The 13,242-nt window shown below is 40.4% G+C and overlaps 4 protein-coding genes across 13 annotated transcripts in view; 3 read left to right on the top strand and 1 right to left on the bottom strand.

The window, feature by feature from the left end:
- Nucleotides 1–2,039, bottom strand: part of LOC135167471 (protein bric-a-brac 2-like) — a 249,644-nt gene extending 247,605 nt beyond the window's left edge. For 3 of the 7 annotated variants that reach the window (XM_064130703.1, XM_064130707.1, XM_064130709.1), the window contains exon 1: nt 1,879–2,039. The gene's annotated coding sequence lies outside the window, so the exon portion shown is untranslated. The remainder of the gene's footprint in view (nt 1–1,878) is intronic. The other 4 variants (XR_010299865.1, XM_064130710.1, XM_064130706.1 and 1 more) reach the window with 2 other exon arrangements.
- LOC135167483 (dual specificity protein phosphatase CDC14C-like) lies at nt 6–3,156 on the top strand. The gene is made up of 8 exons (XM_064130726.1): nt 6–313; nt 513–763; nt 823–1,084; nt 1,148–1,277; nt 1,519–1,834; nt 2,122–2,244; nt 2,343–2,551; nt 2,643–3,156. Exons 1-7 carry the CDS (start codon nt 102–104, stop codon nt 2,525–2,527), a joined length of 1,479 nt encoding a protein of 492 aa, XP_063986796.1. The 5' UTR covers nt 6–101; the 3' UTR covers nt 2,528–2,551; nt 2,643–3,156.
- A 111-nt stretch (nt 3,157–3,267) lies between these two features.
- Nucleotides 3,268–9,034, top strand: LOC135167467 (inner nuclear membrane protein Man1-like). Its single transcript, XM_064130694.1, has 10 exons — nt 3,268–3,696; nt 4,019–4,686; nt 4,987–5,092; nt 5,174–5,379; nt 5,987–6,198; nt 6,286–6,414; nt 6,762–6,891; nt 7,259–7,748; nt 7,913–8,097; nt 8,172–9,034. Exons 1-10 carry the CDS (start codon nt 3,530–3,532, stop codon nt 8,327–8,329), a joined length of 2,451 nt encoding a protein of 816 aa, XP_063986764.1. The 5' UTR covers nt 3,268–3,529; the 3' UTR covers nt 8,330–9,034.
- A 316-nt stretch (nt 9,035–9,350) lies between these two features.
- Nucleotides 9,351–13,145, top strand: LOC135167492 (ninjurin-2). 4 transcript variants are annotated; one of them, XM_064130745.1, is made up of 4 exons: nt 9,351–9,914; nt 11,241–11,351; nt 11,463–11,528; nt 12,478–12,959. In XM_064130745.1, exons 1-4 carry the CDS (start codon nt 9,855–9,857, stop codon nt 12,706–12,708), a joined length of 468 nt encoding a protein of 155 aa, XP_063986815.1. In that variant the 5' UTR covers nt 9,351–9,854; the 3' UTR covers nt 12,709–12,959. The 4 variants fall into 4 exon arrangements, with proteins under 4 accessions (XP_063986815.1, XP_063986814.1, XP_063986812.1 ...); XM_064130744.1 differs by lacking the exon at nt 9,351–9,914 and adding an exon at nt 9,933–10,991 and having other exon boundaries at nt 12,817–13,145; XM_064130742.1 differs by lacking the exon at nt 9,351–9,914 and adding an exon at nt 9,933–10,991.
- The last annotated feature ends 97 nt before the right edge of the window (nt 13,146–13,242 follow it).

Here is a 13,242-nt window from a genome sequence, read left to right as displayed (position 1 = left end):
AACTCTCGCAGTCTTTCTGCTATAAATTAACAGTCTGAGGAATAAATCTGGGGTCACAATATTAATCAAAAAATTGTTGAATAGTCAGAAGAAAAAAAAATATGGAGCATCATCATAGCAGTATCTCCTACCATCCAGACATCTGTCTGATAACAGAGTTCATTAATAATAAATTCTACTTCGCCACGTTGCTTCCAGGAAAACGAGAGCCTAGACCAGCTCCTGATATTTATTTTTTCAGCATTGACGATGAACTCATATATAATAATTTTTACAATGACTTTGGACCTCTGAATCTCGCCTGTTTGTACAAGTAACTACATTCGTTCTAATTGTGAATAATACACAGAAAGTTACGCAATTTTTTTACGTCAATAATTAATTAAAGATTTGATCAAACACAATGTTCTTTTCTCTCTCCCCCAATGAAGTTAATCAAGTGTCCATTTTACCTCACCTACTCCTAATTTCTAATCCCCACGTACTGGAGAATAAATTATCGATATCAATAGATACTGCTGGAAGGTGAATCACATATTCAATAATCCTCGCAACTATCTGAGAAATATTGTTCATTATACAACTGATGATGAAGAAAAAAAATCAAACGCTGCATTTCTAGTCGCTTCATATGCAATTCTGCACTTAGAAATGAGTCCCAAGCACGCTTACAAGCTCCTGATGAATGGAAATAATCACCAACAGTTCAAAAACTTCCAAGATGCCTCGATGGGCAGATCTCCCTACACTATTCGTCTCCAAGGTGCTCAACCGATTAATTAATTAAATATGACCCTGTTTATCCTCCTTTCCCTACCCTAGACTGCCTGAATGCCCTATATACCGCTGCAACCTTCGGTTTCTTCAACTTCGAGGACTTCGACGTCTCTGAGTACGAGAAGTACCAGCAGCTAAAGCACGGAGACCTGAACTGGATTGTTCCCCAGAAATTCCTAGCCTTCATTGGCCCTACTAGTGAATCCGGAAGTCCCTATCATCCCCCTGAGCATTATGTCGATTATTTCCTGAAGAATGGAGTGACAACTGTCGTCAGATTGAACCGAGAGACCTACGATCCCACCAGGTGCCCTCCTTTGATTAGTTTTCCCCAGAATCACCCTCAGAAAAATTAATTTCCCCTTTTCAGATTCACGAGATACGGAATTTCACATTGCGAATTATTTCTACCCGATGGCAGTGTTCCCTCTAGAAAAATTCTGCACAAGTTCCTGAAACTCGCGGAGAGTACTGATGGAGCCATAGCCATCCATTGCAAAGTACTCACGTTTCCCAAAAATGTTTTACTTACAAAATATTCTAAAAATCGAACAAAAAAAATTCGGAAGTATCCATTTGAAGGAAATCATTATAAAAAATGAATAAATAATATTTCTGACTGAGGGATGCGTCCAGGCTCAGCTCAAGTGATTTTATTTCTCACTTGGAGATGTCCCCAGAAAGCCAAAAGTGTCATTTTGCCCGATCCCACCCATCAAATAATTATTGTTGCCCTTTTAGGCAGGGTTAGGGCGCACGGGGACCCTAATAGCCGCCTATCTGATAAAACACTACAAGATGAATGCACGAGAGGCAATCGCATGGACCAGAATATGTCGCCCAGGCTCGGTGATAGGACACCAGCAGTCCTGGCTCGAGAGCATCCAGAACGAGCTCTGGATACTCGGCGAGCACTACAAACTGAGGAACTTCGGGAGTTCTAGGGTGTTAATTCACCATGACCGAGGAATTTATTCTACTCTCAATAAATTTCAGAGAGATGTGGATCCAATCTCCCCTGGAAGCTGCAAACTCCCAGAGAAAACTGAACGACAAGGTAATTTTTTTTTCCAACTTGAAAATTAATGTTTCAACACTCACCATTGATGCTTTTGCTGTCTCCAGTAGAATACACATGTGGGGGTGATCGCTGCCATCGGTGATCACTTATTTCACTTGCACTGCACTCGCGACTGATAATCACACTTTGGACCGCGGGTGTCCATGTTTTTTTTCACTGATCACACTGCACTGATACACTTTCCCGCCATTGATCGCGTTACTTCCCTTCCCCCCTAACCCCCTTCCATCATTTATTCCCGTTATTTAATGTTAATTTTGTAGCTAATCCCGAGAGAGGTGTCGATAGATGCGTTAAAGAAGTTGAATCGAATAATATGACCCGAAATACCGGGGGAATTCCCGGAACTAGTGGGAGCAACAGATCCGGCTTGAGTCGCATTATCGGTAATGACGCCACCGACCTTTATTACCGACACTTGTGCACAATTTTCGACCACTATTTATTACGATAATTATTTATGATATTCGCGATATTTATTCAGGAAAATTGAAGTCACTAGGAGGTCAACCGGCGCCGGCCAAAGAGGACTTGAACAACACGGATATGCCGCCGGTAGAATGGAAGCAAATGGCGGCGACTACTGGAGTCAAGAGAAAGAATGAAAAAAACTCGAACTTGACCCAGGGAGATTTTTTGAATAAAATTAAGATTGGACGGGCAAGTTGATGGGGCAGGACATTTGCTGTCTCGGTAAAGAATCTAATTTATACTTCGAAAGAGGCCCTTTGCTTTTTGCCGAAATATTCACGATATTTGATAAATTATTATTGGGTAAGATTAGGTCGCTCACCGGCCGCGAACCGCCCGGCTCAGGACGAGATGTAAACAATAACAAATGGCGGCCCCAACTGGAGTCTAAACAAAAAGTGGAACATAATAAAGTTTGATTAAATTGATGAAAGTGGAATTCTTTCAATGAAATCAATGTTACAGAGAGACAGATCAAGGAAATCGTCTGAGTCCTGGACTCGCACTAATTTTGTGACGAAAATAATTTACTTATTTTATTCATATGTGAAATATACCCAACGCCAATGGTGATGATTAAGATGTGAAATGAAACCCAAATGCAAGTTGATATGAATGACATCATTTTAGTTAAAATCGAGTCTAATTAGTTGAATGAAGACTCACTGTTATTTGTTTACTTTCATCGGAAATCGGGAATGAAGTTGTTCTCTTTTTCGTTCGCCTGTCCGCGTTTCCCGGTCGCCGGTGTCTTCGTTAATTACGATCGAACTCAGATTTTCCGAAATTATCTACTTATCTACCCAGATTCCCTTGCGACCCACGCCAACTCTCCCTCCAAACGCACTAGTCACTCTGCCGTCCCCATGCGAACCCACCATCACCCCCCACCGCCGTCTCGCGATTGGCCCCGCGATTCGCGTCACGCCGACTCCTCCCGAGCCCCACCGAACAGAAAGCGGGTACAGCTCGCATCGCAGGCGAATAAAGTGAAAAAAAAAAAACGTTGAAGACCCGAACTCTTGTGTGTCGGGCATAACTCTGAAAGTGGCGGAAGAGGAGTCCAAGTGTGTGTTAAAATAATCACAAGCAATTAAATATCGCTCGCATGTCCCAACATCATTCACAAAACCTCAAAATAACCAACAACTCCAAGTCAACACGAGTAAATCGTACCGGGAGTGCAGTAAATACGCAATAATGTCGGTTGATTCGCTTACCGACTCGGAGCTTCGTACGAAACTCGCCGAGTACGGTTATCCCGTTGGACCGGTGACCCAGACCACCAGGAAGATACTCGTCAAGAAGCTGAAAAACCTCATTGATTCGCGTGGTGGTTCTGGCGCTCGTCATTCATTAGCAGCAAGGTAAGAACATACCCTCAATTCATCGTCCCGAGCGACTTAACCAAAAAATCCGAATGACAAAATTCGTGGAGTGAAAAAAAAACACGTTGAAAAATGTCGGCGTGGAAAACAAAACCTCGCCGATCTGATGATGCGTGACATCGGTGCTTACGTTTCAGGTTGAATGACTTGAGATTAATCGTGACAATTGCAGTAAGACAGAGCCCTGAGTTCGCTGATCGATTAAAACTCCAGATCTCATTAATCCCATGGGTCGAGCGCCCCACAGCATTCTCAGAAAAAATTAATTGATGATAAAATAAATGCAAACATGTCATTACAGATACAGCAGTGATGACACTGATGATGACAATTCGGCAACGGCGAATAAAAAGAAAAAAACAGCGACTACTAATCGACGACAGACGATGGCAAATCCAATGCCTCCACCAGCATCAGCACCACCTCCTGTGGTGACCAGTGTCTCGAGGAGTCCCTCAAAACGTCGAGCTGGTTCGAGAAATTCAGAGTCCAAGGAGTCATCGGATTACGAGGATACAACAGTGAATTCAACGAGCCGTTCCACTAAGAGTGTCCAGAAGAAAAAATCCTACAAACTGTCGACCGTCAATGATGGCTTGGAGACGGGATCAGATTCAGATATCACTGAAGAGCCAGAGAAACGTGTTCCCACTAAATTTGGAACAGACATCACCAAATCCTTCGATTCACGTAAGGATCGAAGCTCAGCAGACGTCGAGACAACTGGCGGGACTTATGAGAGTAGAACCAGGAGCTCAAATCTTCTCAGAGAGGACAAGTACACAGTGCCACCTTTCAAGCCTAACATCTCGCCCATTGCACCGATTAAAGATGATCTCCCTTATAAAAAGGACAGTGGCAGTGTCAACGATATTCTGGCCAATTATGAGAGTCCTTTCCTCTCGGCATTCACGAGGAGGCTCAGCTCTCAGACCAACAGCAGCATACCTTCTCGATCTAATTTTAAGAGTAAGCATTTTTTACAGAAATTTATTTGTGAATTTAGAGGACTTAAAACGAACTAAAACCATTGTTTTCCCTTTGTTAATGAACAAATCATTCCAATCTTCATCGACGCCAACCCAAGAGAGCTAGAAATAAGTTCTCGATTTTTTAAAAATTTTATTACTATTCATTTTCAACGGGGCCATCGTCTTCGGAATTCTACAATAAGATGGAGTTTTATCAAATGAAAAAATTGTCACATCATAATTTAATGATTCGCCTCTCAACTTGGGTGATAAAATTGTAATTAATACATCATTCTAGGTTCAATGTTACGTCATACAACTCAATTACGCCCAGAAAGTAAAGAAACGGACACAAATGGACATTTCTCTAATCTCCGATCATCATACACCACAACAAACTCCAGGTAGATTGGAAAAAAATTAATTGAATTGTTTGAAATGATTCGGCTCGAACAGTTGATGGAATTATTTCACTCGTCTTCCAGATACGTTTCTTCTTCGAATGACAGGTCACGAGACGTGGTGAATAGATCATACCAAGCGCCAGTAACAAAACAGGAAGAGGGTAGAAATAATCAGAACATGGTGTCAATGGTATTAGTCATAGTACTGGCTCTCTTCTTCGGTGTTTTGGCCATTGTTTATCTTGGCCTAGGTGGCAAAACTGAGGTCGTACCTTCTCTACCCATGGGTAGGTATTCAGATTAAGTTATTAACAAGTTTATGTACACGAATTATTCATTTATACAATTGTCTTTTTTTTGAGGTGTGGGTAGACCATATTTAGAGTTATGATACAATTATGATAGCACTAATCTTTGATTAGTTCGAATATACAAAGTCTAACTGATGTTTATTTCTTATTGTCGAGTGTTCAGACCATGAAATTTAGAATTTATTTTTTTTGTGATTTTTTTTCTCGACCTCATTTATTGGGAATGCGCACAATAATAATTAATAGATTAATTGGAACGATTAGGCTTTTGTTCCTTGATAAATAATTAGACTCTGTATATACCTAACCTATTTTCTCTAGAGAAAATGAATTTTATTATATATGAAGAACTTTAACAAATTTTTTTTTTGAGAATCAAGATTTAAAAATGTATTTTTTCATTATACGAATAATAAATGTTGTACTGGCGATTTTCCGTTATCAGTATTTTTCTTTCCTTTTCCCACGAAGTCGAATAGTTTTACGCATCCAGAGATTTTCACTCTTATGTTGCATGAAAAATAAAAAATTACGAATATCATCGGGATTACTTATTGCAGTTTTTGGATTTCATGTTTTGTAGACAGTGAAGTTCCCCTTTGTTCGCATTCTGATCACGATAAACCCGGTGTTAACTGCTTATTCCACGAAGATGTGGAGACTGTGATGCAATTATTGAAACGACTTAGGCCAACATTGATGAAGAGGGCTATTGCTGCAGCCTGTGAGGACACCAGTGAGGCACCTTACATTACTGACTCGGAGGTGATAAACATGTTGAAGAGTGATAAAGTCGTAAGTGTTTACTGCCAACGATTGGCTGAACCCATTCCCTGTTCGCATTTTTATTGTTTACCAATGTTTAATTTTTTCATGTTGCAGAAGGAGTTCGAAATCACTGGCGATCTCCACAATGCCCAGCTACTGATCTATGAAAACCCAAAGTGGGGCATTTCACTTGTTGAAGTCGATGAAGGAACTGACATATCCGAACATATTCTAGATTCAATGGTGAGTAGATTCAATGGTGACACTTAAAGATTGTTGCGCAATTATTTGCAGAATGACTGGATCTAGGCCAGATATATTTGGCAGCCGATAAATTTTCCGCTATTGAAGGCTTGTGACATTTTCGAAAGCATTTCGAACTTGAAAGGATCAGATAATTCTCCAACTGATTTGATAAATCGCGATAAAACGACAATAATTTAGAACGGAATACTTTCTATAAATATCACTGACTACCGGGGTGATAAGGACTTTCCTCAACAATTGAATAATAGGCATAAAAAATGCAGTGAATGTTTTAGTCAATTGTTCACAACTTCATAACTCAATAATTGTTGTTTTCTTTCCAGGAAAAAGTCTTTCAAACGCGTTTGGAGGGAAAAGTGGGGATGATAATGCTGAATCCAGAATTACCAGTTAAATGTTTAATTAAACAGAAGGTCTTCACAGTTCTGTCGAGCCTATTCATCAGTGCCATCGGTAAATTCACAACTGACACGTTATTTAATGATTGGTAAACTCCACAATCCCTGACAAAAATACCTGTTTGAATCAGTGAAACCAATTCCACATCCTGTAATCCTACTAAGTAAACTATTTACCATTACGAATCCACGATTTATTTCTTATTAGAGTATCTTGCGCTCCAAATACGCCTCTTAGCCCTTAATTTTTTTATTGACGCTTGAGAAATGTATGAAGCATTTTTATCACTCCAGATCTCGGAGTATAGGCATAGTGATTACAATGAGCGACAAAAAACGTTTTAGAAATTTTTTTTGCAAGGCTTCTAAATCGGTTCACGCAATAGGCTCATTGAAAATTTAAAATAATTGTGTTATCCTAGGAGTCGCAACTGTTTTGGGGCTCCACAAAGCTGTCCAGTGGTACTTAAAATACAAAAAATCAGCAGAGAGAGAGGTATTCCATTTGGTGAGTGAGATCATAAACATGGTAGAGATGCATCACCAGACAGCGGCAACAACGAGTCCAGGAGGCACTCAGGAGAGTTACCTAGCTATAAATCACGTGAGAGACAATCTGATACCACCTAAGGATCGCAGGAAGATGGCAGGAGCCTGGGAGAAGGCAGTGAGATTCCTCGACGAGAATGAATCAAGGATTCGGCGGGAGGTGCAACAGGTCGCTGGGGAGGAGTTCCATGTCTGGAGATGGCTGCCAAAGTTGAATACGTCTGCTGCACCGTCACCAGCTGGAGGCAAGAAAAACAAAGTTTGGCAGGGACAGGCGTTCGAGACTATTGAAGGCTCTGTCAACAGCCCAGCATTTTCACCTACCCCTTGCCTCAAGATTCGTCACATGTTCGATCCGGATGTGTAAGTTATTTACTGACAATTTCCGGTTGTTTCTATTTGAATTTTCATTCATTCTTTGGCTAAGTAATTCCATTAATGAGATAATTTGTTCAATTTGTGTGAACTTCTGTTCCCAGTGAACAAAATGATTAAGTCGGAAAGGAATAATTTCTTGTGACTTGCAGGGAGTTCGAAGAGGACTGGGAGGTCAAAGTGCAGGATGCCATCCTGGAGAAATGTGGTGAGGGTGTTAAAATTCTTCACATCAGAGTTGATCGTGGCAGTCGTGAGGGTTGTGTCTACATGAAGTGCCTCACCCATGATGATGCTGGCAAGGCATACAGAGCTCTTCATGGTTGTTGGTTTGATGGTAAGAATCTCTATAAAAGGAGGCTACTATGTCTCTCCCTGAATTTCCCTCAATTTGTCCGTAAATTTTTGCAGGTCACTTAGTGACAGTTAAATACCTCCGGTTGGAGAGATACCATGAGCGTTTTCCCGACGCAGTACGATGTACTCAGCCCCTGAAACCGAGTAATAACCAGCGACTCTCGATGCAGGCGAATTCCTGGCAAACACAGAGCCCACTGGAAGCCAACTAACCATTCATGTCGCTCCGAGTCGAGATTAAAATGAGAGAAACCCAAGATTATCAACGTTTTTTCATTCACTCGAAGGGACGAAAAATTATTGTCGTAAAAAATGTACAGTAGCATTATTCATCGAGTGGAGACGAAAAAAAAGATGAAGAGGAAGCTGAATCATGAAGGGAAGAACTCTGAAGGAAAGAGTGATGAATATTTTTATTTTTCATACGTCAGTGCCCCATTAACATTACTTAATGATTATAAGATTGTCCAGGAGTTTAATGACTCGTGAAAAAAATTACCGTTCAACCGGTGAACTATGAAAAGTATATAGTTATTACTAAATGATAAAAAAACTGTTTAATCTTTAAAAAAACTGTACAGTTAAATTGTTTGCCTCTAGATTTATCGACTCGTGTTGCTATTGGTATCACAGTTTCTATTATTAATATTAATTTTATTACCTCTTTGGTCCCTAATTGAAAGTAAAAATAATTGTTAATTTCGACATTCGGCTCTCAACGCTTACTTGAACAATTATTTTGTAATCAAAAGACGATAAGACCAGATTATATGTTTACCTTTTCAAAGCCATTGACTTCATACTTTCACGTCAAATCTTAGAATATATAGAATGCGATAATTCAACTGTTCCTCTTGAAAAAGTAAATGTACCTGTGATTTTGAGAGAGAAAAGAAAATAAATTAATCACCCACTCATGCGCCTTAGGTACACCCTCTTTTTTTAATTTTATATATAAAAAATGAGCGTTTTCACGCACGCAATCATCGTCGAGAAATAACAATGACATTAATAAGTGAATAAAGAGCTGCAGAATGTTGCATTATTGTAATAAAATGGAAAAATGATCGAATTAAATGAGTTTTAACGAGTCAATATTGCCTATTGATCACTTTACAATTTATTCTGGAGGAAAACCATTCGAAGACGCCATAATTTCGATAGTAAATTATTTCTTGGAGTTTACACTTTCAACCAATGGCAATGAGAAATAGATGAAAACAAATTGAATTCATGAGGCTCATTCCATCTTTTTCTGAATAACATAGAGCAAACAATTAACGTGAGAATGTGAGATTTGAAGATGCCATCAGTGGCTCAGGTTACCATGGATATGAGAAACTGTCACAACAATTGTAGACAGTATGTGCACGCGAAAATTCATGCACTACCCAGAAGGTTGATATGAATCAATGGCAAAGTGTTCGTTTCGGAGTCAACCAATAAAATGTCGGGTTCAGGCAATCGATCATTTCTTTTTGTATGACACAGTGATCGTCGCGAAAGGGAGGGAATCGCACTCGTGGTCTAGAGCTTGCAAACTTCGCTCGAATGCAGACCTCGCGCAAGTGTCTCCACGAGTACGAGTCCTGTCAGTAGAACAAAACAGTGGACAAAAGGCGGTTGAACGGATTGGTGTGAACACAAGGGCTGCCGGAGCTTTGATTTAAGGGACTTGTTAACGGCGTCAAAACGACGCTGTTTTTTATCATCAGGATTTTACGGTACTTGAAGAATATGTCCACTGCGGCCGCCACTGTGGGGCCGATAGTTGGGGAGAATGGAAATCTCAATTCGGTGAGTTTCACAGTAATAATGTACAATTAATTTGCATCTTTATTTATTTATTTATTTATCTATATGTTCTGTACATTTTTACCAACTTACCGTGGATATGCCAGTGTCATAGGACTCCAGTAATCAATGCCCGAAGTAATGACCTCAAATCCACGTCACTTTAATACCTGACCCGACATTATTCCACCTTCTGTATTTCACCTTCTGTACTTCCTGACCCCGTAACAATTTTCCGTCAAGCCGAAGCAATTCTAAAGATACTAAAACATCAATCACCGTTATTACGTCCACCAAAACCCCCCTTTTTCCTGATTGAATATTTCATTGATGCCCGAATTGGACTGGCATTGCCAGATCATTAATCTACCCGCTAATTTACCCAAACAAACGACTGTAATCACCACGGCTGACTCCACATTTTCTTAAAATCCAATTTTTATAACTCCAATGGCATTGATACAATTTTCATCCACATCGCCTTGAACTCCTTTCCGTCCCCCCAAGTACCCCATTCCCACCTACAGCTGCAACAATGCGTCCATTACCTCCCCGAAAGGACAACTCCATTTGTTGCAGCAACAATGATAATAAAATAATTGCAAAAATGACTTCTGGAGGCATGTCTGCACCTGTCGATCTCCATGCGTCTCTCACTGCCCCGCAACAGGTGGAAATCGGCAGTTGTCGAGCTATTGATAAGCGCTCAAATCCACACCAATTAAATCTTATCTGAAGACGTGTCGATAAAGCTTTCATAACAACGGAAGTAATCGGTCGGGTCTGACGTTGCTCTCGGCATTATTCGACAAAAGTGATTGACTCTGATTAAAAGATATGTCTGATAAAGTGGAGAAGCCTGAGCCCTTCGGAAGGGGTCACAACAAGGGCGAGGATGACAAGAAATTTCAAGACCTCAAGCCCTCGCAGTTCGATAAATGCGTACGCGCGGCTCTGAACAGGTGGATCTTCTCCAGGGACTGCCTCAAGGACGAGACATTTCGGAACCCCTTACCTGGACCGCAGTTTGTCCCAGGAGTTTCAAGCCCTGAGTCTGGAGGGACGGAAGAATCACATGGAGTGAGTGTTGGGAGCGTAATTCAATGTGGTCCTGTTTAATGAGAATTTAAATTTATTTCGCCTATTGTTGAGCTTAACTGGGCTTTTCTCGTTGAATGGGAGCAGAAAGGAACCCGTTGCGTCACGGGTGTAAGCAGCAATCAGGGGAAATTGAGTAATTGCGGGCCGGGGGAGGGGAATAAAGCCTTTGGTTTGATTGGAGAATTGGGCGAATTGTTAATGGAATTGTTTTTTTGATGGTCATTGCAGGTGAAATCTCTGGATGCCAACAGATATGCCACGAAGAAGACTATTGCCCAGGGGATGCTGGATATCGCACTGCTGACGGCTAATGCGTCACAGCTGAAGTACATCCTGCAGGTGAATTTATAAATTTGTTTGTCTTATTAAATTTTTGAGAGTGATTGATTCTGTTGTAAAATTATTAACTCTGTACTGCATAAAAAATCGTTATTGATTTTGTGTATTCAGGTGGGAAAACAGCATGAATTTTACACCCTGATGTTGACCCTCATATGCATGTCAATAGGACTCCAGGTAAATTTTACGACCAAAATAATTTTCGAAATATTTCATAGTCACAACGAAACCGCTTTAATCGTAATCAATTCACGGAATAAACACTCATCGCATGTGTCATTAACGATACGAGCAGCGTAAACACGACTGCAGTATTCACTTGAAGAAATACCGCAGGCCCCGTAAACAAATTAAAATTCTGTCACAACAACACCATCACAAGATGACTTATAAACTTCATCTGCATAATTTGCTAAAAAATATCAAATTGTCGAATCTCATTTCATCGGGTAACACAATTCACAATAGGCACTGTAGAACCTAGTTTCGAACCGAAAAGCACGCGGGCAATGCATAGAGCTTAAAAATTGGTCCAATTGCCTCGGAAGAAAGCCAAAATGGCAAAGAAAAATCTCTGTAAAATGCAGATCCTGTCGGGCTTGTTGTCCCTGTCCTTGAACCTCATGCTGGACCGAAAGTTGGAGGACTCAAGGAATGGGTACGCTGTTGAGTGGATCGGCCGGTTGAGAGTTGCTCTAAGCTTCATTGTTTTCTTGGATAACATTCTGATAGCCGCATTCGATCCGATGGGTCTCTCATCGCTGTTGTTGTTCGACCCTCCCGAGGGCACCGAGTTGGTTCATTAATCACGGAAAGTTGTGCACAGGGGCAACATGGACCAGACGATGATTGAGAGTCCATTTTGTCCCGGCCTTCTTCGTAGGCGAATTGATTTAATTAATATAATTCATGAGTTCGCGCATTTTTCATGAATTAGACGATTTATTTGGGTAAATAAATTCCTCAGTCTTTTAGGCCTTTTTCAAAATGTTCAATTAGTCATTAATTAAATTGACAACCGTCGTTAGACTTGCGTGATACACTTGCGTCGCAATTGGATCAATTAGGCGGGATGGGAGTGCTTTTATTGGTGAAGAGGAAAGCAGAAAGTCATTGAAATGCGCAGGCAATCATCGGTTTACTCTTCATTGCTGTCGGAGGATTAGACATCAATCGAAAGAGGGACCAGTGGGCTGCTAACATCATTAACGACGTTATATTAATCGGGGTTTTTATCATCAGTCTAGCGAATATTGCTATATCGGGTTTCGGAATGGAATTCAGTAATAAACCGAGGGAGGTGCTCACCGGGGCTAATTACGCTGTGAGGAGAGGCATTGCGGTGCCATCGGAGTAGATTCGTAGTGCCATTAATGATCTTTGATGATTTTCATTTTTTACCTGATTTATTTTGATTTTGTCTATTTTATTTCCATTATTTTTCTTTGGTTTTATTTCTTATCAGATCCTCCAAGGTATGATTTTTATACTCCTGGGCTCAAGTCTCAACATAAACAAACAGCGGGACCAACACAAGGCAAATCTGTGGAATAACTTTGCCCTTTCATTATTGGTCTTCACAGTTACCATAAATGTCGTGATATCAGTATTCGAAATGCGCGAAGAGTAATTAGTTGGATGCATTGACTGAATGTGATATTCAGCTGAATAAATCTCAATTTATAATATTATTTGTAAACCTCTGGGGAATAAATAAACGATGTAACAAGTGCACTTATCAGATATTAATGTATTTGTAGGATTGGAATGGTAAATAAAATTTTGACAATTTAATGGTTTTCTTGGGTTTTCTTGACGTTTTACTTCTTTGCCAGAAAGAAGAATATGAGGAGATGATCTGATCCCTAACGAAGGGTCGATCCATCTTTCG

Source organism: Diachasmimorpha longicaudata, chromosome 11, assembly GCF_034640455.1.
Source record: "Diachasmimorpha longicaudata isolate KC_UGA_2023 chromosome 11, iyDiaLong2, whole genome shotgun sequence".
Taxonomy (NCBI): Eukaryota; Metazoa; Arthropoda; class Insecta; order Hymenoptera; family Braconidae; genus Diachasmimorpha; species Diachasmimorpha longicaudata.
This window is presented reverse-complemented; position numbering and strand designations above follow the sequence as displayed.

Bases quoted from the DNA above. Each gene is read 5' to 3' on its own strand.
- LOC135167467 (XM_064130694.1), top strand. From the start codon at position 3,530: ATGTCGGTTGATTCGCTTACCGACTCGGAGCTTCGTACGAAACTCGCC. The intron at 6,415-6,761 runs GTGAGTAGATTC...TTTTCTTTCCAG, and splicing joins AACATATTCTAGATTCAATG to GAAAAAGTCTTTCAAACGCG. The intron at 7,749-7,912 runs GTAAGTTATTTA...TGTGACTTGCAG, and splicing joins CACATGTTCGATCCGGATGT to GGAGTTCGAAGAGGACTGGG.
- LOC135167492 (XM_064130742.1), top strand. From the start codon at position 10,749: ATGTCTGATAAAGTGGAGAAGCCTGAGCCCTTCGGAAGGGGTCACAAC. The intron at 10,992-11,240 runs GTGAGTGTTGGG...TGGTCATTGCAG, and splicing joins GGACGGAAGAATCACATGGA to GTGAAATCTCTGGATGCCAA. The intron at 11,352-11,462 runs GTGAATTTATAA...TTGTGTATTCAG, and splicing joins AGCTGAAGTACATCCTGCAG to GTGGGAAAACAGCATGAATT.
- LOC135167483 (XM_064130726.1), top strand. From the start codon at position 102: ATGGAGCATCATCATAGCAGTATCTCCTACCATCCAGACATCTGTCTG. The intron at 1,278-1,518 runs GTACTCACGTTT...TTGCCCTTTTAG, and splicing joins CCATAGCCATCCATTGCAAA to GCAGGGTTAGGGCGCACGGG. The intron at 2,245-2,342 runs GTAATGACGCCA...ATATTTATTCAG, and splicing joins CGGCTTGAGTCGCATTATCG to GAAAATTGAAGTCACTAGGA.